This window comes from Apis florea, unplaced genomic scaffold (assembly GCF_048593485.1).
Source record: "Apis florea isolate Af1SG1 unplaced genomic scaffold, ASM4859348v1 contig_2272_pilon, whole genome shotgun sequence".
Lineage (NCBI taxonomy): Eukaryota > Metazoa > Arthropoda > Insecta > Hymenoptera > Apidae > Apis > Apis florea.
The window spans coordinates 3,687,644-3,715,323 of NW_028256549.1; the positions used below are offsets into that span (position 1 = coordinate 3,687,644).

Here is a 27,680-nt window from a genome sequence, read left to right on the forward strand (position 1 = left end):
GGCATTCTCGGGAAAGTCTAGACGGGTGAAAAAATATTTTAAAGGGAAGGAAGAAGCAGAAATTATCGTCTCGAAAGTTTAAATTTTTCCCTAATTTTAATCCAGTCGAGTTTTAAAACGACTTTCACGATAAATATATACGCATTTGTTTCTGGAATGGAATTTTCGCGTGCAAAATTCATCCGTCTAAAGCGTCGTGTTTATCGTTCAGGAGTCGAGAAAAGCGAAAGACGAACGAATCGAGCTACGAAATTTTCGCTCCATTTCCACGGATGGAGTTTTGTTCGCGAACGACAATGCCAAGCCTAGAATTTCCACTCTATGCATTGTCCGGAAGCGGGGGAACGGCATCCTATTAAAGTCTTCCCCAAGATGAAGGTCGCCCATTCTCTCTCTCTCTCTCTCTGTCCGCCCTCGCCCGAGTGCTCGAGATAGCCGAAAAGCATCCGGTGGGCCGTCCCAGGTACCGTTTCTCACCAACCTCCTTCTCCTCCTCCTCCTCCCTTCACTCGTATTTCTGCAAGCCCTGATATTCGTCCCTACCGAACAACCGCCGGGACTTAAATTACTGCCACTCGCGAAATTAGATTCTAACCATGTTACGACGAACCGATTGTATTGGACGCGAGATTCAATGCGCACGCCCTTTCTCTTTATTCGAAATTTAGGGATTCGGCTGAAACTCGGATCCGGGCGATCGATCATCGCGCCGACAACAAACAACGGCCCTTCCCTTCCAAATTTCGAGGTGAGAGTATGGCCAAATTTTACGCAATTTCGTAGGAAACTTGTCGAAAGAGCAACGATGGATATCGGTTCGGGCGATGAGCAAAAGTGGTGTTGCAAAATGGGGGAGGGAGGGGGGTGGGGAAGTTGGGAGAAGGAGAGCTCGTTATCGGTCGATGAATGTCAAGGGCAAAGGTTGTGGCGCCGCCGCAACGAGCAGCGGGTGTCAACGCTGGGTGGCGACCATCCAGGACACCGCTAAATTTAGTTCTACGTGATGGACGCCGTGATGGCATTATCGAACGGGATTTTTCCCCGAACCTGCGCACTTCAGCTTGAACACCGCCGGTGTTTATCGCTCGACCCTCCAAAGGATCCAGGAGGATTTCTTTTCCCTCGAAAGTGGTAGCGCGCGTCGCTACTACCATATCGGGGTGAAAAGTTGCGACCGAATCTGTCGACTCGTTTATCAACGAGATATCGGCCAACCCCCGAACAAGGGACGTTCTTCGTTTTCAGAACGGGGGTCGTCGGACCACCCGAGTTAAAGCGAGGTAAGGTGGTAAGGCAAGGTAAAGGATCTCTGGAACGGTTGTAACGGGCTCTAACCCTTTTGGTTATCGGATCGTGGATTGGGGTTGATGGCACCACGATCCTCCCTCCATCCCCTCTGTGGACCCAGACATCGGATAATATCGGGGTGGCGTGTGTACGCCTTGGACAGCGAACCCCTGGTGACATTAACGCAACCCCTGCCACTTTGAGTCTTGAATATCAACGACATTAGCCGCAACCCCTGGCGCAAGTCGATGGCCGGAATGCCAAAACCGTGTGGCCTCTCTCCGTTGGGGATGACGAGTGGAACACAGGATATGTATATAGATATATATATATATATTCGAGCTTTGTTATTGCTCCTTGCACCGAAGATTATAACTCGGATCCGCGTTGAATACCAAATGCACCGATCGTTTCAGGATTACCGATCTCCACTTGGATCTTTGACACGAGCGTGGGATAATCCTCGACAATAGATCCTTGCCATTAGCCACGGATTACACGAACGAACCGTAGAGGAGGGACACGTTATACGCGTTTACTTAGTCTCTTCGTGCAAGCAAGGAAGATCGCGAATCTCGAAAGCGAAGAATCGAGGGAACGAAGAAGGGGAACAATAATATAGTTAACACAATAGATCTCGAAATCGGTTGCGAGTCGATCGAAAAAGTTTCCCTTAATTTCGACCCGGCCTTTTCCCTTATCGAGACCGATAACAAGGACGAGATTGGAAAGAATGGAAGCTCGATTTTAGAAGAGGAGAAGGAATCACGAGGATCTCGATCGATAACGAGTATTCGACGCGTGCCGCTCCACGATGCGTCGTTTCACCAAGTTCGCGTCGCCAAGTGTGCGAATTCGCTCGACTTCTCTCGCTCGCTTCGGGATCAAATCTCAATTTCCCTGGAGAATATCTCCCTTCCCCTCTTCCTGCTCCATTTTCCGGCGACCCACACACCTTTGTCGCTTGTCCCTTCCGTTCCTCCGGGATAGAGCTGGGCTTCTCCTCCCCGTTCCTCCGCGTTTCCATCGATGAAACGGAGAATGGATGGAAACGGAGAAAAGAAGCAAGCACTTTTCTCGTCGCGCGTGCATCGAATCGATTCTCGTCAAACTGGCAGCATCGATAGTTCTGAACCAACCGCAACTTTCTCGAAACGTTCGTTACGGAAACGACGGCCATTCCCTCAACGTGGTTCCGCGTGGATAGAAAGATCAAGACCTACGATCACCCCACGAGACGAGACGAGAGACGAGACGTCGAGACACATCGGCAAAGGAGGTCACCCTTTACGTGGAAGGAAGAAGGTTTCTCGAGAATCAAGCAGGAGTGTCGGTAAGGAGAAAAGGGGTTGGTCACCCTCCTCGATCGAAGGGTGGCCTCCTCCTCCTCCTCCTCCTGCCACGCGTTCACGGCTCGTCTGGAAAATCTGGTAACGTGTCGACGACGACATCCACCGAGATGCGTTCCACCTTACACAAATTAGCCACCTTTATTCCGCCCTCTCCCCTTTAAGTCTACACCGTGCGGGTGGTTGGAGGGGGTCGGGGTGGGAATCAATGGCGCAGCTGACGAACCTTTGGCTGCGCATGTGCGCAGACAATTCTATCGACCGTCGCTGCAGCACAGACACGGCCTACCCCTTCCACAACCCCCTCCGGCCCAGGCTGATCCCTAGCAGAAACAGGGAAGAGAGTAGTGGGGTCGTTTCTCGAAGATACGACCACCGTGTACGATGCGAGGCGGAGAAAGGAAGGAAGGAAGGAAGGAAAGGGAAGGGGTTGTGGAGCACCGACGCTGCAACGCGGCCTTGACTTCGCTGACGTCGCCAACTTTCCCCGATGATCCCGGCGACTCGAGCGGATCTAACCCCTCCCCTATCGCTGTGCTAACCCTGTGATAAGTCTGTCTCCTCTCTCTCTCTCTCCCCCCAATTCTTTCCTCCGAGAATGCACCGGTTCGCGTCCACGCCCTCGCACCATCGTGGGATCATCCTCATAACCCATTTCGAAGAGAGAGAGAGAGAGAAAGAGAGATCGTGTTTCTCCGCACAGAGTAATCCTCGACTCTCTTATCTTATCGAACGTTATCGACACGGTGTTCTTTCGCGGTACCGATTCTTCTCGGCAGAGACGCGTCCATATTACCGTATTCGCTCGGAATTGAGTCGCAGCGCGGGACAACGCAGCCTTATAAAGAGAGGAGGATCTCCTCGTTCGCCGTATTCGACTCGGGCTCAGAGTTGTCCTATCCTCGCGTGTCGCGTTGCATCCGTTGGGTATTAATACGACCAGTACTTGGACTCGTTCCATTTCCCGAGCAAGGGAAAACGATTTATTATCTAGGCGTGTGTGCCTAGTGAAAAATATCTCTATCGTGTACGAATCGAAAGAGAACGTGTAGGGAGGGAGGCGGAAAGGGTAGGAGGGAGGAAGGAAGGAAGAAGAGACGCAGCGAGAAGACCCGTAACACGCGAGGCTAACAAACGAGCGGGATTACGACGAAGCGGATTCCCAAGGGACGTGGAAATAGTCCGTTTGAAGTTGTTACCTCTGTGTCCAGGGAGATAGGTAAGACTCTCGTATCCGGAGAAAGTTTAAAGCCTGCCTCGATACGGACGACCGACTTTAAGATCCTTCTTTCTCTCTTTCTTCTTTCTCTGGCGTTTCAGAGTCTCTCCTAGTTGTCGTTGTACGGCCGCGCACCATTCTCGACCCACGCAACCACCGTAATCGAGGGGTGTGGCACCAGAAGAGGAGCGTGTGTGTGCCTCGCGTCGGATCTTTTTTCCCAACCGGCCGTATCTTAAGTAATGACTTTCACAGAAACTCTCCATCCACCCCTCGCGCTGTGGCCAGACATTGCCCCACGTCGTCGTTGCTCTTCTTCTTCTTCTTCTTCTTTTTTTACGCCTCGAGAATTTATTCGTCGACTTCCGTTTTCTTTCTTACAACAATTTTATCGTCGATCGAGTAACCCTTCTCTTCGGAACTCCGCTCCTCCACGAGTTTCAAATTCCCTTCTCGCCCCCTCCTCGTTCCATCCCCCCGTAATCAGAAGCGCAGCCCTCCGCAGCAATTTTACCCCTTTGCTGGTAAACGGCCGGGTCCAGCCCGAAAATCAGGCGACAACAATCCCCCTCCCCAATCCTTCTTCCCACGATCCCTTTTCGCCCACGCGAGCCTCCTTTCACCCCGTCGTCGCGGCTTAACCACGGTTTCCGTCATTCTCGAAGCGCGGCCTGCCGGCGGAATGTCAACTATCAACGGCCAGACAATAGCGTGATTAGGGCACAATGTCTCTCTCTCTCTCTCTCTCTCTCGGCTTTCGCGATTGCTAGCGGGCTGTGCATCGTCTCTTTCATCGTGTTTCTCTCCGCCACAGATGCACGTGGTGTTGTTGTACGCGGCCACAAAAGGACACGCCGAACATCTACACCCTAACGTCACGAGGACGAGATATATATTTCTCTCTCTCTCTTTCTCTCCAAAGAACCGGAAGCCATTGTGTATGACGGCCATCCACCTCCCTTTCTCTCTCTCTCTCTCTTTCTCTCTGCCCGTGTCCCTTCGGTTCGTCGTCGCCGTGTACCGAGGAGGGAGTGTTGCACCGCCTGGCTGCGGGACGTCAACCGAGCATTAAGTTGATGTATGAGCTCGAGGAGACCCGCGCTTCTTCCAACTTTTCGCGCCGCTCCAAGAGAACCACGCACCCCCTCAGGGCCGCCTCGTTCCTCTTTCATCAACGCTCGCTTCAACGTTTTGGACATTGCCCGAGTCGAGAACGAGATGCGTTGGATCTTTTCCCTTGGATACGAGAAGGATGCAAAGAGGAGGGGGGAGGGTGATTTTCCCCGCAAATTTCGTTTCATCCAGAGCGAGACTCTGTGTGTTTCCTTCGCCGCGAAAGGGTTGAAGCGTAATTGGAAGCGTAATTTCGAACGGGGCGACTGCTTGCTCGACCGATTTGCTACGCCGATCCTATGATAGGCCGCCGCGTCAAACATGCTCGTACATCAAGGGGATGTTTCGATCCTCCGCCTTCTCCGTGTTCCATCCCCCGTCAGACGGGGGAAGATCGGTATTCTGTTTGGGGAGCTGATTAGTCGGCGGCCGTTTGAAAATGGCGATCCTTTTTTTTTTTTCTTTTTTTGTGCATCGAACTTATTTCCTCTTTTCTCCTGTTGCAAGTCGAACACAGCCTTTTCAAGCTTTTCAACCGTTCGATACAAAGATTGATGAAACGCGAGAGATGGAATTTCTATAGGTTGCGAAGGATCGAATTCTACCTAATGTGTCCAGGTGTTGGTTTATGTTCGCGTCCTGTCCACACGAATTCTAGGAAATCGTCGCAACGTACCTCTTATCCTTTGTTCTTCGAACATCAATCTCGAGTTTTTCAATAGTGTGGTCAAGAATGGAGAGGGACGTATCTTTATTTAATCGGTTCTTGAACTACGATTACGACACGCGGTGTCGCTTACCCGTGAGAATTTATAAACACGCTGCTAAAAATAATAATCCCACGCTTCCTTCCCGCTCATCGAATCATATTCACCGATTTCCATTCGTTTCTATCTCGCGAGGGAAAAGAGGAAGAAAGAAGAAAAAGCCGTTTCACGAATAAACAAAGCGGGTACGTACACACGTGCATGCAACGTGACCCGAGCAATATATTATTCGTCCTCGAAGAGGAGAGAGGAGGAGCCGAGAGGCAAGAGAGAGAGAGGAGGAGATCGTTGGCTTTTCTCGGGGCAAAGAACGGATGGATGGCGGTCTGTCAACCACCCGGGGGCTGGTTGCGTAACGCGAACTTCGGATGCCAACTTGGCACGAGTTGGGGGGGAATAGGAAGAGGAAAGGTGCGCGAACGTGACGGGGCGAGGAGAGAAGGGGGTTGCGTTTTTGCGGCTTACCTCTCTCCCTCCGCCAAATCTCATCCTCGAGCGAATTTTTCGGCTTTGTGTCGAACGTTGTTGCCTCCTCGCCACTTCGTCTCGACGTTTCGATCCAACTTTTCCTCTCGCCGCGCCGATCTCTCTCGATGGATCGGCGAGGGAGGAGGAGGGAGGGGGAGGGGGAGGGGTATACTCGCGCGACCCCAACCCCTTTTGTATACACCCTCGAAAATCTTCGGCGGCGGTCTCGATCTATCATCGTCGGAGAGACGCCTCCGCAACGATTTTATCGGATCTCTTACCGGTTCTCCTATCGCGATTCCCGTGGCATACCGTAATGAAGATTTATAGGGAGGCTTTACCGGGGATGGGATCATCGAGCGAGTAGGATGGCTTATTGCCGTTTTGCCATGGGGGGAGAAAGTTTTCAAGGTTTAAGCACCCGCGTTCCTCTTCCTTTTCTTCCCTTATCCTTCTTTCCCCTTATTCTTCGAGGGCGGTGAATGTCCCCTGTTCTCAAGAAGGGCGGGGGGGAGGGGAGGGGAGTGCAGGACAACACCGGGTATATTAAACTTTTTATAAAGAGGAGGAGAAGGAGGAGGAGGAGGAGGTATAAGAGGATTCTGTCATATTAAAATGCTCGTCGGTCGTCATCTCGGATAGGAGATACAACACCGGCGGCCTCTCTCTCATTCACCTGCGCCTCGAAAGTACGGAGGGGGGGTTATCGTTGTCCAGCCAGGATGGAAAGAGATGACGAGAGGGAGGGAACGTTCGTCTCGTTCGTAAAATGTTTGGGGGTCGATAAAGAACCGATTCGACCAAAAGTTTATTCAATGGTTTGATCAAAGGAAAAAGGATCGGTCGAAATCGTGGGATAAAAGGATGTGACGGTCTCTCTCTCGACTTTCTCCACCAATCACGATCCCCGGAAACATGGGTTTTCGAAAGAAAATGGAAAATTTACGAGGGCTGTCGCGCTGTTGAGCTTTATCGCCGGGGCGAGCGGTGAAACACGAGTCGCGGAAGCCGTGTTCACGATTAGATCTATCTCGCCATTGAATTTCACTCCCTCCCTCCCCTTTCATCCGCCTTTCGATCACGACCCACATAAATTTCCACTATCGGATGCCCCGCGGCGTACCCGACCTCGCCTAACTCTCACTGTCCACAAATTTCCTTCCTTCTCTTCATACTTAAATCGCGCCTCGTTGAAGGAAACAACGTTGGTGACAAACAAAACAACTAGGCGACAGGGAAATATCCTGTCCTTCCAACCGACAAATCCACCACCAGCCTCTCTCGAATCGAGGTACTCCTTCGTGCGAATGAAACGAACTTCTTCTTCTTCTTCTTTTTCTCCTATACGTACGTGTGCGCGCATAGATCCGCGCGTTAGATCGCGATCGATATCTCGGGCAGACATCTCGCGTGTACCGTGAGCTCGTTTCCTGGTGCGACCGTTGGTGGTCGATTGCACGATAACGATCGCGCCGCTTTGTCCCCGCGGGGAGCTCTCGGTATCAGCGTGGAAGATAATCCGAACATCGAGGCGTAAGTCGCGCTTTAAGTCCCTTTTAATCGACCTCTCTCTCTCTCTCTCTCTCTCTTTCACGGTTAAGTCGCGAGAGGGATGTGGTGGCACGTAGAAAGAGAGAGAGAAAGAGGAGGCCTTTAACCCCGCAACGGGGGGGAAGGAACGAGGGTTGAGTCGTTTACGGCCGCTTTACATGCAAACTGGAGAAGGAACGGCCTCGCCTCTTGGTCTCGTCTTAAGGCGTTAAGTAATTGCCGCGAGTTGATCCCGGATATGGATGGGTTATCGTTATCAGAGGCCGATCGTCGGTGTTCTCCACCCTCCCGTCGATATTTTCTCTCGCGTAGAGAGCCACGGTGTATCGGAGGGATATTTATATTCGTCGTTGACGCGTTTTTTTTTTTTTCGAGCCGATCGGTTGTTTTCGAACGTTGGATCAGAGATAAAAATATCATTTAATCGTATTTGTTGTTTTCTGCGAGAAAAAGTCTACATTATCGCGTGAGATATTTCACATTTAATAAGAGGGTAATAGGAATATTTTATCCGGCGCGTTACATACGTACGTGTGAAACGAGACACGAGTTGAAAGATCGTTACCGAAATGACACCGGTTAGTACGAGCGTCATTTAAACTTTGAATAAGGCGTGTTGACGTGACACGAAGAGGGAAGATGAACGAACGCGCCTCTTCCTCGGGGGAAGAAGTTGGCAAAGAAAGTGTGGGAAGGAACGGCGCCGAAAGCGACACCCGGCGTCAAAGAGGAAAAATAAAAAAAAAGAAAAATGAAAGGAGGATGGGATGGAACACGCGTAGAATCCGTGGAAAACGGAGTCAGTGTGCGCACGGTCAAGCTGAAAAACGGCCCTCGGCCTGGCTGGTTAATTCGAAAGAGGTCTCGGGCGTGTCATCAGCCATCCGGTTTGGGACCCCTCGCGAGGCTCCTCTTAATCGCGGCGTTTTGTCACTTTTGCGCGGAGAAAAGGGTCGGAGGAAAGGGAGAGGAGAGATCCAAGGAATAACGACAACTTCACGACAGTTTTATTTCGTGGTCGTTTTTATCATTTATTTCTTCATTTGTTCTACGTTAATTCTTCTTCCCAGGCTCTTCTTCTTCTTCTTTTTCTTCTTCGCCTCGACGAATATCCTCGGATATTTGTTCAGGATAGGCATTTTAAAAAACACATCTCGCGTGTTTGTTCGCTCGTCCATGGGAAAATTTGCGAGTGAAGGAAAAGGGGATGAGTTTATTTTTCATTGTGAATCGCCGAGCGCGAATACGACGAGGGGAGAAAAGCGTTGTGTTGGAGAAACGCGTTTGTGCGAGTTGAAAGGAGAGATGAGCGCGCGCGCGCGCGCTAAAGGTAACCCGTGTTTTATGTTTCTGCAATCTTGCGTTTTCCGCGAAACAACCTTAAAAGGAACGAGCCGCGTATCACGATTGAACGTTGCGCGTAAACGACGAGGACGACGACGACGACGACGACGCATCGACGAAACAGGATTTGTTCCCCGGCAAATGTTTGCAGAATATTTTTCGAAGGTATCGTGGCAGAAGAATAAAGCTTCGCGCTACAAAAGCACGCGCGTATCTCCTTTGAATATCTCCTTCTGTTTCTTTGTACACGAGGTGGGTCAACAAGGAAATGGTTGTTGAAAACAAAAAAAAAAAATATATATATATATATCTCGTTATTCGATAAAAGGAGAGAAGGATTCGTGAAGGATTCTGCTTCGAAGAAGGAGGGAGAGGGGAGGAATAAGTCGAGCGACTTGGCATCTCTCCACCTGATAAATAAAAATAAAACTTGGTATTTCGAGACTCGGCATTTCCACGTCCCCCCCCCCTCCTAGTTTGCATGGCGCCGTGATTCTTAACTTACACGCGCCATTGTCATTTTCGTAGCGTGGTGGCATATAATACCCGTTTGATTCCGAACTAGGCACTACTACCACCACCACCACCACCATCATCATTACTATTACGTGTTTATTACGTAGCGACACGGCAAGTTCTCACGCATCGTGTGTATTTTCAAATCGCGTGCCCGAGGCGGAAACATTGACGCAGGTCAGTTGGACGTGACGCGAATCAGGTGTCGCCTCGCTTGCCAAGAATTTCTTCGCGAGCTACTACAACTCGTCTTCGGGATTTTGTTTCGCGGCCAAGCTTCCTCGATATTGAATGAACTGTCGTCAAAGTGACTGGAATCCGTATACACCAAGATGGCTTTACTCGCGCGTGAAATACTCCCGGGGCGATCGTCTTCTCGATAATTTTCCGTGTTAATTAATTTTGCTTAATTTCCGCGAAATCGAGCGGGTTTATACGATGGGAATAAGGCCAACCTTATCGAAGGATCGAAGTAAAGTTTTTCTTCGTGTTTCTTGCGTATGACGATTTGAGAATCTCTGGTTCGAAACATAGTCGGTCACCACTTTGCCTGGCAAACGGAAACCAGATAAACGCAGTTTGAGCCGTCTTGCTATAAATATAGTAGAATCGTCACAATTGTAATCTGTCTCCTTAATAACGCCCTCTCTACTCTTGCACGATATTACTCGAGCATAGACGAAACGTTCGAATTCGCATTGCTCCGTCTCGTAATTTTCATCGCACGTACGTACGGAGAGAAGACAAAAGCTCTCGAGTTTTAAAGTTATAAATCGGAGCTTACCTCGTTTCGAGTTTTAAGGTGACCATTAAGACCTCTGGCCGGCATTTGCATTCGCGACGAGGCGCGTATTCTCGGCGAGAAAGAGAGAGGAGGCAGGCCCGCACCGTGGCCGCGTCATAAATTCCATGGAATAAAGAAGGGCGACGGAGTCTCCTCCTGTCCCTCCCTGTAAATACCGCGGGCCCATTAAAACTTTTCGCGTACTTAGGTCGGAATTTATTTCGACCTAGCCACGTGCACACCCGGCCACGGCAACCGTTTTATGGCGCCAGCTCCTCCTCCCCTCTTCCTCCGTTTGATCCGCGTTATATATTTCTTCTTGTGAAATTGTGAACTTTTCAACGCGCCACGTTTTCGCTCTTTATGCAGGAGATCCTCCCGGATCGAGTAACGATTTTACGCTCCCGTCAAAATTTCATCGAGTTTCATTTGAACTCGAGAAGTTTCCTTTCCTGTTACAATTTTTATTTCGCGCAATATTGGTAATAATGCACGCTGTGCGATCGTATCGATCTTCTTTTTTTATCGCGAATTCTGCCGTAGTAAAGAAATAAAGGGGATCGTTTTAGGGGAGACGTTCGAGTCCGTGGATGTAGATCCCGAATCCGGGGTCTACACGACTTTCGCCACGGAATTCTCTCGTATTTCCCCTTTATCGTTTGTATATCGTTTTCTCCTCGATTTTTCTTCGTCTTTTGGCTCAGAGGAGAATGATTCCGTGTTCCATTCCAATCCATTTCAATCGTAGAAACGCGCGGGGGACGCGTTTTTCCATCTATTCCGAAATTTCACTGTTTCAGAGAAATTCTCTCGTGTTTGGGAAGAGAGGAGGGGAGGTAGTCAGGCCGACGAAAATTCTCACTTGGTAGGATAAATTAGCAAGCGCCGTGGCTCCCTGGTTGCCGGACGTGTTAAACGCGGTTCTCGAATTAGAATTCCCGTTTCGGTGCGGGCCAAAAAGGTGCTCGTGGGCGTTGAGGTAGCTCGTCTCGAGCTCGTTCGTGGAATTCTGACGTTTCTCTTCAATCTCTTTGCCAATACCTGAACCGAGCTGCAAACAATCAACCGGCCGGGTAATCGACCATTGTTTTACGCTGCTAAACTTCGCGAATTTCGCCTATAATAATAATCGTGAAAATAATTAATTCAGAGATCGTAGTTGCGAGGCATAAAGCGCGGAAAAACCAGTATCGCGGTTTCTAACTCGAGCCGTGTATTTTTTTTTTTTTTTTTCGTTACGGTCAATAATCGTGTGTCATGTGGATATATTTGTACGCGAAATCAAGCTTATTACTGAACCAACGATCACGATAGAGCACGATTATTATGTCGCGACGGAGCAGCTTGCCTGGATCTATCCGTGTCTCTCTATTCACCGCTATGGAAGAGAGACTAGCTCTCTCGAAGCCTTGAAAATTGCAACGATCCTTGGATCCATTTATAGAATGGAATTCCTTGTCACCCGATTCCCTCGAATCGCATTTTATATATCGTTTCGAGTGTCCCACGATTCGTAACCGCGAAAAGCAGCGCGCACGCTTCGAGAAAAATTATTAACAACCGGAAAAGAGAGGCATAATCCTATTGTTTCCCGAGTTTCACGGAGAGAAAGAAGCAACAATGGAGGCATTAGCGGCGAGTTTGTTCGCTCGATTGTTGCCAGAATTAAAAAATTGTGCGCGCCTTTATGAAGATAAAGAGTTGGAGCCCGGTTAACCCAGGAGGAGTAGTTGGTCGGTTGGCTCGTCGATTGGCAGATACGCGATTCAAATAATTGCGCGAATTGATTCAGGAAGAAAGAAAGAAAGAAAGAAAGAAAGAAAGAAAGAAAGAAAGAAAGAAATCAATATATTGCTATTTTACGAATATTCGGAAGAAATATTTCTTTATTTCTTCGTGTAGTTTATTATCATTGAAGTTTGTAGACAAGTTTTTAACAATCTCGATATGTTGCGAACGACGTACAACAACATATTAATTATCGAGACATCGATATATTTTTCGAAGATATTGTTTTCGATTTTTACATTCCAATTATCCAATGAATCATATTACTCATATATTATTTATATATGCGTTCGCCAATTATTATCTTGGTTAACGGGAAATTATCGATATTTTGTTTATTTAATTTTTATCATTAGCTCATAGTATCGAATTCTTAGGTAACGATTACGTTGCAACGTAAACAAACATCATTTAAAATAGATAATCCAATAGTTAATCTAAAAAAGCAGAAGTATCACGAATGAAATTTCCCTTCCTTATTTATTACAATTTTTCTATTCTGCATAATTATTGTTGTTAATTTTATTACGCTTAATTTTTACCACGAAAACACGAACTCGTACAAACACATACAAGATAAAATAAAATTGTTGGAAAACAGGGATCGATACACGGCAAGGAAATATATATACACGCTTAGAATCGGTTCCATTTGCATTTCATTGCCCGTTAATCTTTCGAAATTTTAAGCTCTTATCTAACCGTAGATCTCACGAGTTCTTACATCGCCGTACCAACACTTTACCTGTTCGTTCATTATCACGTAGACGAGAGATCGAGAAAACAGTTTTCTTTTTAATCTATTGTTGTGTAACGAATGTTAGAAGGTGTACGATAAAAATATTCTTTATTTGTCCGTACAATTTGATATTACCGACTGATTTCTAAAGAATGTTTGGACATTCCGAGAGCGGTGTGCAGGCCTTGGTCTTCTCGTTTCTCACAGTACCACGCGTACATCGACAATCTCTCGTAATTTCCGAGTTGCACGGCTGAAATTTATACGTAGTTTAATTTTTAGAATCCTGTGACGATGATCGGATAATTTAATTTTCGATCGGGCTTACGATCGGTGGACAAAGTTCGGAATCCGAGTTTGGGTTGTTGCAACTTGCTTCGCACAATTTTCCACATACGTTCATTTCTTCGTTCTTTTCGCACTTTATGTCATTGCCCGTCACCTTCCGTTCTCCGTTAATATCTGTAATATCAGGGAAAAATCTTAACCAATATCTTGGAATTATAGAAAAGAAAACAAGGTTTTTTATTTATCCGATTTTCGTCGGATCGTTCAATTTATATGAATTCGATTTTTTTTGTCGTTAGTGTCGATCGATTGTTTTAACTCGTTGTGTATCGATTTGCAGAGAAATTGGAATACTCACGGACAAGAATCGTAACGATGAACACGCACACGATGTATCGTGACATGGTGGTGGCGTGTTTTTCTCCGAAAAGTATTATATCAACTCTCGAACTTCTAACGTTTCCTCTTCTAACGTCGAATCTCTTAAACACTCGATTTTTATACCCAACTTTTCGTGTTGCATCGCGTGCATTTTCTGGTATCGAATCGTGAAGATAGCATGCACGATAAATATAAGGATTTGAAAATGGTTGACTCATGCGATCGTTATTTATGTAATGTCTTTACTTACTGTATTCGAATCAATGCAGAATTTATAGTGTTTCTCTTCCAGAGGATGCTAGCAGATATAAAACCGATTTAACATTTAAAGGGAAAAAGAAAGAGAAGAAAAGACAAGAAAACGTCTTTTTCCTTTCTTTTAATTATTATTTTTTTTTTTTCCTCTTACAAATATTGGAAAACAAATATTAAGAACATTATTGCTAATTAATAGTCTGTTTATTCGATACAAGACTTATTTTCTACTTGGACAATGATAGATATACAAGGATCTTCTAGTTATTTTTTACTTTTCTGATATATAGATTAACATCGAAGTCTATTCATTCTAAAGGACAAGGCTTGGATGGTGTTGAAGGACATTCTGAAAGCGGTACACAATTATTATTTTCGTTTCTAACGGTGCCCTTAATGCATCGACAACCTCCTGTCTCTTCCCACCGACAAACCTAAAATAATTTTTATTCGTATCGTCATTATTGTGTATAATGAATTTTATGAATGAGATAATTTATGGTATATCGATTACTTACAGGTCCTACACCTATGCGTTGCTGACATAATTTCACGTTTCCACGATTAGAGCAAGTTGGTGGGCACAGGCCTTCTCCACATATAGACGGTTCTTCATTCGGTCCGCATTCTATATATGGGATCACCTCCGCATTAATATCTGTACATAGAAAGCACCAAAGTATTTAAAGTTAATTCTTGTAAAGTGTTGCTTTATAACTTCTTTCATCTAGCACAAATCTGTTTCGTGCGTGTTTATTTTTTTTTTTTTGTCGAAAGTGGTGGAAATCCAATTTTTATTATATTTTTATCTAGCTCAGAAAAAACGAGTAAAATTTTGTTTATCTTATAAAAAAAATTTAGTTTCTCGAGATAATATTCACTAATTAATTTATACAAAGTGCATTTTTTTTTTTTTTATCATTAACTCGAGCGAAGAATACTTACAAACGACGACAGCAACGAGAACATAGACGATAACGTATCGAAACATGATATTCTTTTTTTTTCGTTTCGTGTTTCTTCAACTTGTTTCCACTTCTAATGTTTTCTGACTTCTGATGTTTTCGAATTTTTTAAACCCGATATATATATATATACACGTTACACACGTTAAATTATTCCTCGATCCTTGAAGATAATTGTTAAAAGCGATACAATAATAAGTGTAAAACTTCGATAGTTTAACCTTGACTCGCGTGATAATTGTAAAATGATCGATTAAATACGTTCAAATTAACTTAAAAATTTCGCCAATTCCTATTTTTATCGCCGAGCAATTTCCTCGAGCAATCTCTTTCGCATTCGTGCGAATATCATTGTTTCCACGTTATATCTTAAACGTTGCAAAAAATTGTGTCGATAATTTCGTATCGATACATTGTTTTTTACTTTATTTCTCTACCGCAAAAATTATCTCCTCCTCCCCCAACTTTACGAATACGAATATTTTTCACGAACGATCGAGTCGTTACTACAAACTCGATAACATTTAAAACGAGTTCAGAAACTTTGCATCTTTGCACGCAGATACGTGTTAAAATTGAATGTCGATTAGCGGTGATTCGAAACGACTCGAATCGGGCTTCGAATCCCGAACGAGGAGTTGTGTAGCGCACTTGCATCGAGCGCATAAAATAATCAGTCAACGACCGAGCTCTGCCAGGCTGCTAGGCTAGGCGCGCGCGCTGCTACTTTTGCGTCAGGGTCGACTCGGTTTGTGTCGTAACACCGTTGGGCTAGGTTAGTAATATCGTTCGAGCCGGCCGAGCTATTTACTAGCTCTATTCTTACGCGCCAGCCAACCAGCACGCGCCTGCTCACCGATACACACGCCGCTCGATGCTCTTCCCCCTCCCTCCCCACTCACCTATGCCTATATATGTACATGCGCGCGCGCGCGTGTGTAGGTAGCTCGGTGGCGACCAACTGTGCGATAAAGCAACGATATATACGTATCCCCTGCGAGTCTCTATCGTTTATCCGATGTGTAGATTCCGATTGGTGGATGGATCGTTGCTGGTTTGTACACTCGTTGTAGCTTATCGAACGATCGCGACGTACTTAACCCCGACCTCGTCAACGTACTTACTTACTCACCTCCCCCCCCTCGTTGAGCTGAAATTTTCCTTCCATTTCTGGAAATTCTTTTTTATTCTTAAATTTACTTGGTCCGAAAAATTATCGCGTTTTTGTTCTCCGCGTCACGTATTCGGAGGAATGCGAGGCAATCTAGGAAAATAATACTTTTAATTTACTATACTATGTTTTTAATTTAAATTAAAAACTCTTCCGATTGAACGAGAGAAAGGAGAAGAAACGGTGGAGAGGAAAGATACGGGAGAAAGAAGAAGGTGTGTGGAATTCACCAGCAACTTTCCCATCGACCCAGAGATAGCAAGCAGTTCTCTCGAAGCGTATCTCGCGGGGTGTAAAGTTCACGGTTGAGCGTAACCGAGAAGCGCGTTGAACCGTGAAAAGGTCGCATATTTATGTCATTAAGAGAATCCGTTCTCCTCCGTTCCCTCTCCATCCTCGTGACCACGGCAAAGGTGGTGGACTGGTTTCTCTCCATTATTGGCCTAGGTTAGTTGCGCGATACCGCGATCTTCGACGAGGTTGTGTTATTATTATTACACACCTCGTCAACGAGGAGGAAGGATAGCCCACGCGAATTGTCCCGCGCGATCCATTCGAGAAAACGGTGTCGTGTCACGTTATCTGTTACGTCACGTTCTTATGAACTTGCTCGCGCGCAATAAACCGGCTACGTGGCTACGCGCGCGCGCGCGCCTCTCCCCTCCTCTACGTGATGGACCGTGGCCTCCCTTTATATATATTTATATATATATATATATATACATCCTCCTCATTCTCGTTCCGTGAATCATTGCGAGAGAGACCGGCTAGGAGGATGTTTTGCGCCGCAACCAAGACGTTTGAATTGAATAAATATCGAGAAGGATATCTGGGCTGCGAACGAGAATGCGTCTCGTCCGGGGGAAGGGAGGGATTGTCGTTACCCTTCGATGCATTTATATAGAACGAAATGATCGATGGATATCGTCGAAATTTTTGTTTCTCTTCGGTTCTCTTTTTCTTTCGTAGTTAATGTTCTGATCGAATTAAGTGAGTCTCGAATTTTTTTTCAAATTGTTCCATGCAATTTTCCTAGTATTCTTGGTCAGGATGTCTTGAAGAATAACGGGAAGAATCGATGGATATCGTCGAAATTTTTGTTTCTCTTCGGTTCTCTTTTTCTTTCGTAGTTAATGTTCTGATCGAATTAAGTGAGTCTCGAATTTTTTTTCAAATTGTTCCATGCAATTTTCCTAGTATTCTTGGCCAGGATGTCTTGAAGGGAAGAATTGCGGGAAGAATGTTAAACGGGTCGAAAAAGGGGGTTAAAGATGTAACGCGGTGTGCTCGCGACATCCAGAAGCTCGTTAAAATAGGAGGCGGACGGTTCAATCGTTCTCCTTGTTAGCCAAATTGGATAACGAGTCTTTCGCGTCGAATAATTGGCCGATTCGTGGCGGAGAGAGGAGACTCGGTGTGTTCTCCTCTCGTGGAAGACAAATCAATTCTACTTGGCCGATGTAACTCGTCCTCCTCTCGCGCTCCACGTGCTCCTCCATCGTCCGTATCGTTTCTCTCTATGTTTCTTCACGACGATGATCGTGAAGAAGAATTATGCAAATTTCTCATCCTTTTTACGAGAGGAATTGCGTTTAAGGAATCTGTTTTACCGTTTCAGAATTTTCGTATCGAGCCCTCTGTTCCGTGGAGTACAACTTGCATAACGTTTCTCAAATTTTCCAACGACTCGTTCGATGGAAACTCGACAGACTTTTTTTGCATCGCTGAATAACTAGCAACATTTTTTTTCTTTATAGCATGTTAAATTCATAAGAATCGCGATATATGTATACAATTTGCTCGGATATTTTTGCATATAAAATGCTGCGTTCCGTGGTTTCTTGCGCAACGTTTCGATTCCCCGCCAATAAAACCCGCACTCGATAGACTCGAACAAACGTTACAACTTCCTCCGTTTCCTAATTTCTAATTCGTAAAAAAAACCACAATGCATGAAATAATCACCTTTGAATGTCCCCCCCCCTCTCCCCCCCTCCTTTTTTTTTTTTAATCGACACGCAAATTCCATAAATTTTCCTCCACGAAACTTACTCGCTTCTGCTCAACTTGCTCGAAAACTCGATACACGAAACCAGATACACGACTACCGCTTCTTATCGGCGAACATTTTAAATTCATCGAAAATCCTTTTCCATAATATCTCTTTCAACGTGTGCAACCGCAACTATGAATCCGAACACGCTTATCTCCTCCGAATCTCTCCAATTAAATTCGCGCAGCGGTGGTGGTAGCGAAAACAAACGTAGTTTTTCCCCCTCCCTCCACACATGGAACGACCTCGCCGCCGTGTATCCACGATTCCTCCTTCCCCCTCTGCCGTGCCACGAATGGAAACGTCCGCGCCGCGACGTGTAAACACTCGCGCTTCTGCGTCGTATCGGAAACGATTATATAGCTGCTCCGTCGACAATCGGGTTTTTCTTGGGCTAGGTTGCGCGCTATCGTCTGGCATCGACCGTTGTTTACCGTCTCGCGGTCTATTCTCAGCGCCCGCTTGGCGCTGTTATCTTGCGTGTCCTCGCACGCTCTTGCAACTTCGTAAGGAGGCGATAACAACACGCCTTCCTTCCCCTCTCCCTTCGAGCAGGAATCTTTATCTTGTTGCCAGCGATTGCGAGGAATGCGCGGCGCTCGATAAAGATGGAGGAGAGCCTTTTTCCAGATCCATTGGATATTCGAACGAGCCGAACGTTATGGAGCCGTACGCGTGGTTGGAATAATGGAGTATCTCTTTGAGTATCGCATATATACACGTCAGTCAAATGTCTTCTTGTTCAAGAAAAATAAGATTTTAACGCTTTTGCGCTCGTGTTTATATTTAAGAAGATTACTAATCGAGTAACAAGAGTCCTTTAGAATTATATTATACCATGTATTTGTAAATGTATGTATGTAAGTATACATCACGGAATTTAAAATTTAAGAATAATAGAAAAGAGGGACGATCCATCAACGAAACATCCGTCTGCATTTTAAATCTAAAATTATATCGTATGGTAACATAGGAGAGTGCTGTTACGAATTTCAACCGATAATGCAGAACTGAGTTGAATTAGAGGCTTATATTCAAACGAGAATACTTAAGATCGACTTTGGAAAATCTTCGAACGGTTGAAACGGACGAAAAAAGGGGGTAGGGAGCGAAGAAGTAGAACTAGAGGCATTGAGAACAACTAATTCAAAATATATATATAAGTATACAAAATAAAAATGCTCTCCGACAGCAACATTTGGCCCTGTGAGAAACTCGCGCTGGTCGCCGAACATATTGAGGAGGATTTTAAAAACGGAAGTTTGCCGTATAACCGTTTCGATTTACGCGAAACGATAACAAAATAGATCATCGACGATGAATATCGTGAATATGATATCGTTAAGCGATATTATTTTACATTGAAATTGAATCTCATCATCTCTGGCACGAGAGAGAGAGAGAGAGAGAGATAAAATACAATCGACGAAGCGGAAATTGTGTTGGGAAAGAAAAATTTGATCATGACAAATCATCGTGATACGATACACTGATCCGTGTAACGAAACGAAATTTCTTTCGAAGCAATCGACGATATCTCTCCCGTGAACAAAGATGCTCTCGAGCCCCCCACAAATCACGTTATCCGTAGGATAATTAGACGTGTCCCTTGTTTCCTGGACGAACACGCGCCGATAAATAATCTCTGCCCCTTCTTCGTGACGGGGGCAGAAAAGAACGAACGAACGCCGGCTTCGTTTCTTAATGAGACGTCGACGCGTCTCACGTGTTTTCCCCGGTCGACCGACTGCTCCAGGGCTACGTAATGAACACGTATGCTCGGCCATGGCTCGCGCTTTTCCCCTCGCTGCGTGTGGCGGAACTACGAGAAAGACAGAGCGAGAACGGTGTCGGTAGTGCAGTAAACTCGTGCCGGTGGATAAATATACGGTATTATGTAAGTTGTTTGCTGCCAAGGGGACGAGGTGGGGGAGGGGGAAAGAGAGAGGGGGGGGGAGAAACGCGCGAAGTGGTGCGTGTCTATCGGGTGTTCGCGCAAGTATAAAATTTAAGATTTTTAGAGATGGAGATAATGCGAAAGTTAATGGCGCGCAGAAGTTTTAGATAGAAAGTTATTTTGTGGCGTGGTTGAACGCGGAAGAAGTTCATTTGTCGGATAACCTAGCAGGCGAAATTTATATAGTTATCTTCGTTATCCCAACTTCGATAAACGGAATTTCGGTTATACGTGAACTTGGTGGCTCCATCCTCGAGTCATCCAAGAATTGTGGTTCGTGCTTGATATTGATATGTCCTCGATACTTGAATATTTTCAACTTTTCGTGTTTCAAGTGTATACGAACTGTACTTGTAACTGAATTCTAGCCGAGTATTTGTTTAAATTGTTAGTAATCCGAGCAACCAAGTTATATACATCAATTATATGAAGGTTTGTTGGTCAGTTGGGAATAATGATGTATTCTGCTCTTGTCGAGTTGTGAGCCATTTTTAACGATAGACGGGGGATATTTTTTCCGTGTGGCAAATCTATTGACGACACGGAATATATTAAATTTTTGTGTCGTCAAAAAACGAAGCGAGAAGAACAGACTTCGTAGCAAGGAATAATTCGAAGGATAAACTTCGGTTGATACAGTCTTTTTTGTACAATAGCGGTTTTAATCTCTAAAATCTCGTTTAACGGGACTTTTTCGCGTAAACATCGCGCAACAATCGATCGGATGAAAAGCGAATTCGATGATTTTTCTTCAAAGATCGCAGGAAAATTGATCGATCAAACAACGCCCACGTTCCGTTCCAATGAGTCGTTGTCTTCCGTTGTGACTTTGAAAACGTGTTCTCCGAAAAAAAAAAAAAAAACAAAAGAAAAACATATCGTTAATCTTGCTTATTTTTTTTCCTTTGTGGAGATATCTACATGTTCAGTTGCACGTACGCGAAGAGGTTACGTAATCGACGGTGACTAACAACGCATTTCGAGAGGCGTAGAAGTTGCGAGGCTTGGCTAATTCGTATTATTTAAATTTGTTACATTATTTTGCATTTATTAAAAAAAAAAAAAAAATATATAAAAAAAAAATTGTCTTACAAAAAAATATGCATTGAGACATCTGCCCCATCAAGAAAGAATTAATAAAATGGAAGAATCGATAAAAGAGAGAAAAAAGATAAACGATAATTTAATTCAACTCTTTCGCTCTCGAGAAGTTGAGAACAATCTTCGCAGTAGTACAACTTCGTAGTGGAATGAGAACTTTATGATCGGACGCGACGCGTGTCCGACCTCAACTTCGAACGATTCCAACGATACCACCATTCATTCTTCAAACTATTCCAACCTACTGTAATACATTCCAACTGCAACTGTAACCAAGTCCTACCCAACAATGGAGAATTCGATTTTCAATCGATCCCGCATCAATTCTATTCAACCATCGAAAAATCCTGTCAACGAGAGCGCGCGCACACACACAGAGCTACCCTTTTTTCCTCGACGCGGCTGGGCGCCCTCGTTAATCGTTTATTTCGTGCAATCTTTTCCCTATTGATGGCCTCGAGGCCACCGAAAAGAAATGGTTATTTCGTCGCATTGTCGAGCGAAACGAACAAAGGGAAAAAAGGTGTCTGGCCGTGTTTCGCATTTCCGTGTGGCCAGATTTCTGAGAAACTCGCTCGATCGCAACAACAGCTCGATCGACAGCTGCTAACACGCCGCGATTAATTCGATTCGAGGGAAAGGGGTGGAGTTTTCCCTTCTCTGCGAGCGTTTCGTTGTCGCTTGATTGCGTGCCAATGCCTCGCGATTTTCGGGGTGTCGATTCTCCGCCAGGGAACGAATGAAGCGAAAGAAAGGAGGAGGAGGAAAAGTATTTCTCTCCCTCTTCCCGCGGGAAGAATCGACGGAGGGAAGGTGTTCGAGGGGAGAGAACGTAAAGGAAGATTCTTTTCTCGTTCAACGCGAACTTTTTCCACCAATTTCTCGCTCTTCTCTGGATTTTCGCGAACTGGTCACTTTTCGTCGAAATTGAAATTTTTAACCCTTCGCGCTCGAGTTTAGTGCCGGATTATCTTTACGATTTAGATCGCATTTATTTATATATACTCGATTTTACCGTACAAAACTTCTAAGCTTTGAATTACATTCGATATATATATATATATGTTTCAGAGCTAGCTCATAAATACGATAGAAACGAGCTTTTCAAGCTTCCCGTCTATATTCCCTCCCCGTGCTTTTATTTCGAAGAAAACGGGGATTTCTTCCTTGCTACACACACGCACACATACGCGTACACTCTCTCCCTTGCGTTCCCACTGACCCTTGAAATCTCTGTTCCTTTTCGCCCAACAAATTGTTTCTTTGATCGTCGACCAACCTCCTCCTCCTCCCCCTCGAACGAAATTCCAACAAACTCGACGCGCTATTTTTCCCTCGACAGGCTTGTCGATAAGCGAAACGGCGAATATTTTTCCTGGGAATTACACGGGCCTCGTTTCGCGGGAACGAGTCGCTCGGGAGAGGGACACGTCATCGGTTGGGAATTATAAACGAAGTCACGCGAATTATCGCGATAGGTAGGTGTGTTAGGAGCGGACACCTGTTACACACAGGCGGCGGCGGGGGAGGGAGGAGGAACAGTTGTTAAATTATTCTTGATCGCGCGCTAGCGATACATTGGTGGACGGTGGTGGAAGGTGGGCCCACGCGCTGCTCGTCCGTGCTTCTCGGCTCACGTGTCGTTATTAATCAAGCGAATAGTCGAGCGGTAGATTGGTGGGCAGGCGATACGAGGAAAAAGTTTATAGGTTTTACGTAAGCTTTTGAGCCGTTGGAGCATATTTAGCCGCGGCGGCTCGTCCCGTACGGTCAAATCGAATCGACGAAACGTGTTGGGTGGTGGTGCGAACGAACAGGGGAGAGAAGAAACGACAGTGGTGACGAATTCCAATCGAGATCCGATCAATGAGCATGAGTTGTCGAGCACGATAAGTGACCTTTCTTCGTAAGCTTGATCGTATTCTAGGTGAGAAAGAAAATTTCTTCTTTTTTTTTTTTTTATTTAATTATATTCTTGCACGAATATCGCGTGATATCGTAATCCTTCTTTTTCTTCCTTCCTTTCTTTCTTTCTTTCTTTCTTTTTGTCGTGATTCTATAAGGATAAATGAATATGACGAAAGAAATTTTTTTTTAAAATATATTGCGATATATATTGCTATTCAACGAATGGGATAGGAGATTATTCTTGGGTTTTTTTTTTTTTTTTTTTTTTTTTTCCTTTAATCGTTTTGCAATATGATTTGCCGTTATCGAAGTTTTCAAGGACATTGGTTCGTGGACATTGGTTTTTAACATTGCGAGGATGGCACGCAATCGCCGTTATTATTTCTGAGATAGCCTTGCTCGCATCGGCAACCTCCGGTCAACGACCACGTGCATTCCTGCGATAAATTAAATTACTTTAGAATCTTGCCTCACATAATTGATTCAACGTAATGTTTTTTAGTTTTAATTTTTTTTTTTTTTTTTTTTTTTGTAATGCTTACGATTCTCGGGCAAAATATACGATTTGGATGCGGAGCATTGCAAGATGGCTCGCACAACGCTCCACACACGTACGGTGTTTCATTTTCTCCGCATCTTATATTTTCCTCGTTGTTTCGTGTATCCGCATCTGTTTACGAGAAGCGTGAACGTGAATAAAATCGCATAATATTTTTTCAAAGTTGAAATCGCGTCCGATTTACCGATATTTAATTTTTATTTCACTTTCGCGATTGTTAAGAAAGCCACAACGGTTGCGAATATTTGAATTATTTCGAATATCAAGCAATATATATATATATTTATTTTATCCAGCGAAATGTTTTTCTTTCTTTCTTTTTTTATAACGAATTATTATTTAACATTTAAATAACGTCGTATTTTATCGCGCAATTATAGGAATTGTGAAAAAAAAAAACAGAAAAAATTATATAACACTTACAAACAGCGAGGAGTGTGGCAATAAATATACACGTAAAGATGTAGCGGGACATGGCGTGTATTATTCTTCTTTCAAAGTCGTTTTCGCTTCTACTGTCGGAAGCTATCGAAATTCCTGTTTTTTATACTTTTTTCTTCTTCTTCTTCTTCTACATCTTAAACACACACACACACGTTTGTCCGCGCGGGGGTATAAATTCTCGAAGATAACACGCGTGACAAATAACGATCTATCCATCTTGTGTCATTACTCGTACGAGGTCAAATAACTAAACTAGCTAATAAATATATATTTTCATTAACTCGAAATTACCGGTACTTTGTGTTTATTACTTCGTTGCCAGTTGTGTCAATTTTTCAGATAACGACTTTTGCTTCGTGCGAGAAAGAACGTCGAGGCGTCGTGTTTTTCGTGGCAGGGAAGAAGAAGAAGAAGAACAAACATTCTCAAACGATAAATCATTGAACAAATATTCTTCAAATTGATAAACAAAGAAAACGGAATATTTCATTTATTTGCAAATGAGATTATTTCATACCAGTTACGCCTTTGCCAATGCTGGTTGACACGTGTATAAGCCAGTCTCTCTTTCTCTCTCTCTCTCTCTCTCTTCCAAAGAACCTTTCTTCCAAATTTTCGACACGTATATGTCGCGTTGTATATACCCTTACACGTTAACCCTTTTGTTGTTCAGGGTTCGGGATACCTCGAAAACCTTTTGAAAACGGGATTCGTTCTTCTCGCGTCGGAAGTATAATCGAGGGAAAGAAATTTTTAATTTGGGCCGATTCAAACTTGGCGCGGTCGCTGAAGATTGGAAGAAACGTCGGCCAATTTTCAACGATCAATTTCACTTTAACCCTCGTGAAAGTCTTTGGTCAAACAATTCATCCACGTGAAAGCTTGTCGCGTGTTGTAACTTTCACGGAAACCTATTGACTTTAAATTTACCTACAGATTTCACCATTTAACATCGTGTATTCCTCGTAGAAAGAAAGAAACATTCCTCCCGTCCACGATCGATCGATTATCGTCACCTCTTCCTCGATCGTCGCCGCGTCTCGTGGATACCACTGCTTCCAATTTATCCAAGATATTCTTTATTTACCCTAAAAAAAGGGGGAGAGGATCGAGGAGAGAAGGATTTTTCGAATCCAATTTATAGGAAAAACAAATTCCTTAAAATTAACTCGATTCCACTTATTACGCAATTCTTAAGGAGGAATATTATTTATTTCTTGCCAAATCGTCGCCGGACAATTTTACACCTGTTCAACGATTTATCGCCCTCTCGAAACGAAATCCTCCCGATCCACCCCCGTAAAATAATAATCGGCGGTCAGGTAACGTTCAGATCCCTCGAATCCGGTAATCTTCTTAACGAAGACCTCCGTCCCTTCTTGGACGGAGGCTGCTCTCGTCCACTGGCTGGATATCCAATAAGCGCACGGCCATCGTGTATATACGCTTGTCTATTCTCCCGAGAGATGAGACTCGTGACCAAAGCGCCTCGTGTCGTGAGATTGGCGCGACAAAGAGAAAGAGAGAGAGAGAATATAGAAATAAGAGAAGGAGGAGAAGGGGGATAGCGAAGAGAAACAATCCCATTCGAAGAGAGGTTGTGGCTCTCGCTCTCGAGGGTTCGAAAAAGGTCCCGGATTGAGGAGGAAAACGAGTGGCAGGTGCGTCTGTTTCTAGGATGAGAAGCCTGTTTTGGGGGGAGGACCCTTAATACGGTATTTCATCGGTCATAATGCGCCCCAGTATCTTCGAGGATAGATGTGTCTCTCTCTCTCTCTCTCTTTCTCTCTATCTCCATCTCGTTCTTCCGCAAAAGTCTTTTTTTGCAAACAACTTCTGTTCCTTGGAGGGGAGGAAAATCGGTCCTCTGTTTTCTCGCTTACTGCATCTTGAAAGTGAACGTTGCCTTAATCCGGCGAGTGGAATTTTTTTCTTTTTTCTTTTCTTCATCCATAGCAGATGTACGGGTTGTCGGAGAAAGTTTGTCAAAGTTGCACGAATCGATATACATGAGAAATCATATATCCTCGACGTAGATGAAACGAACGGTGGTGGCTCGTCGAAGGGTTGCGAATCGTTCGATTAACGGGAAAGTTTTCCAGAAAACTGGAATTCCTCTCGAAGCAATAGAAAGAGGAAGAAGAAGAAAAGGGAGGAGGACGATCGGGAAGGGATTCTTTCTGAAACTTTCTTTTTCTGGGACCTGTCTTATCATCCTGTCTCTCTCTCTCTCTCTCTTTGTCCCGCTCGTAGAGGAGGAAGGTTTGGTGGCAAACTTCTCTCCGACGACGATCGCCTCCTCCCCCTCCTCCCCGACCTTTGTTCTCCACGTGATATTCCACGTCGTCGTCTAGACCCCGAGGGACAATGCGCGTTGCTATTTCGGTAAAACGCGACTGATTATTCGAGATACGCGAGAGCGGGCCGAATAATGCGCGAGAGCGAACAAAGCGACGTGACACCGATGCCGTAGGAATGGCTTGGGCTCATTATTAACGCCCGGTGCTATGCCCGGTGCGCTATTGTGTCTCTCTCTCTCTCTCTCTCTTTCTTTCTCGTTCGCCTCGATCTCCCGTTTTGTCACGTTCCGCGCAAACAACCTGGGGAAAATTGTCCACGTTCCTCAGACTCGTTGATAATTCGCCGCTGCGGTTACGTGGTGAGCGTGTTTCTCTCTTGGATGGGGGGGGGGGGGGGGGGGAGATTGATGCTGGAGGATTTTTTTTTTTTTTTTTTTTTTGCGAAAGAAAAATTATATATGGAGAAAAGAGTTAAAATGTGAAGGGAGAGAGAGAGAGAGATAAATACACATTATCAGAGATTTCTTTGTTATCTACGAATGTTTACGTACTACTCGAAAGTTTAGTTGTTTAGGATTAATACATTTTTAAGACATTTTTAATCTTTTCCGAAGGAAAGCGTGCTTATCTCTGCTTGCCCCTAATAATTGCTTTACGACTTCGATACGAATCAGAGTTTATAATAATTTTGTTTTGGAAGTAAGAGAGATAAAAGGCGAAGGCGTGTTAAGATTTTTTTTTTTTTTTCCCCTCCTCGATGGAAGAGGGTTATAAGGTTCGAAGATATTTCGAGAAGAGAGTGTTCTTCGTTAGAAAATTACGTAACCACGGTTAACGGTGGCGTTGCTGTTTGGAGCAGATGCTTTGGAACGCGCAGGCCATTAGACTTGGTTGGTAGAAAGGACCCTTATCCTCGTTTCGCAGGGTCATTTCATCGGTTGGAAAGGTATGCAAATTGTAAGAGAGGAAAAAAGGCCAGGTTTCGATTCCGAACGTCTGTGTTGTCCGAGACCCTCGAGAGCCTTCCTTCCTTTCCTCCCCTCCCCCTCCCCCTTCCTTTCTTCCCTTGCTTAAAGGTAATTCCGCACGAGCTTTCCTTTTTCATGGGCAACCGGCGGCCGCCTTCTCCTCTCCCCTCTTCAACTCCGCTTGCCAAGTTGAAAAAGCGCGACGAGGAACGATCGAACGTTGGCTAATGTGCTTTGTGTTACCGTGTGAAAGAAGGAAAAACTAGGAGAGGCAGGGCAGTTCTCAAAAACAAATTCGATGGAAATGTTTATCGATTATTTGTTGTTGTTGTTTTTTTTTTTTTTTTTCCGATATAAATTTTAGTCTCCCTCGAGTGTATAATCACGTTCGATTACGATATAATT

At 44.8% G+C, this 27,680-nt stretch overlaps 3 protein-coding genes and 1 long non-coding RNA gene across 5 annotated transcripts in view; 1 reads left to right on the forward strand and 3 right to left on the reverse strand.

The window, feature by feature from the left end:
* heca (hdc homolog, cell cycle regulator) overlaps nucleotides 1–27,680 on the forward strand; it is a 141,017-nt gene that overhangs the window by 36,508 nt on the left and 76,829 nt on the right. The gene's annotated exons all lie outside the window — the stretch shown is intronic.
* LOC116414780 (uncharacterized) lies at nucleotides 12,250–13,906 on the reverse strand. The gene is made up of 3 exons (XM_031917942.2): nucleotides 13,572–13,906; nucleotides 13,254–13,387; nucleotides 12,250–13,178 (listed from the first exon to the last, which is right to left on the reverse strand). The coding sequence occupies exons 1-3, from the start codon at nucleotides 13,810–13,812 to the stop codon at nucleotides 13,071–13,073; spliced, it is 483 nt and encodes a 160-aa protein (XP_031773802.2). The 5' UTR covers nucleotides 13,813–13,906; the 3' UTR covers nucleotides 12,250–13,070.
* On the reverse strand, nucleotides 13,961–15,626 carry LOC116414779 (venom peptide BmKAPI). The gene is made up of 3 exons (XM_031917941.2): nucleotides 14,795–15,626; nucleotides 14,368–14,507; nucleotides 13,961–14,283 (listed from the first exon to the last, which is right to left on the reverse strand). The coding sequence occupies exons 1-3, from the start codon at nucleotides 14,838–14,840 to the stop codon at nucleotides 14,158–14,160; spliced, it is 312 nt and encodes a 103-aa protein (XP_031773801.1). The 5' UTR covers nucleotides 14,841–15,626; the 3' UTR covers nucleotides 13,961–14,157.
* Nucleotides 23,240–24,147, reverse strand: LOC105736184 (chymotrypsin inhibitor). Its single transcript, XR_015290525.1, has 3 exons — nucleotides 23,987–24,147; nucleotides 23,547–23,674; nucleotides 23,240–23,441 (listed from the first exon to the last, which is right to left on the reverse strand). It is a non-coding gene; the product is annotated as a chymotrypsin inhibitor (long non-coding RNA).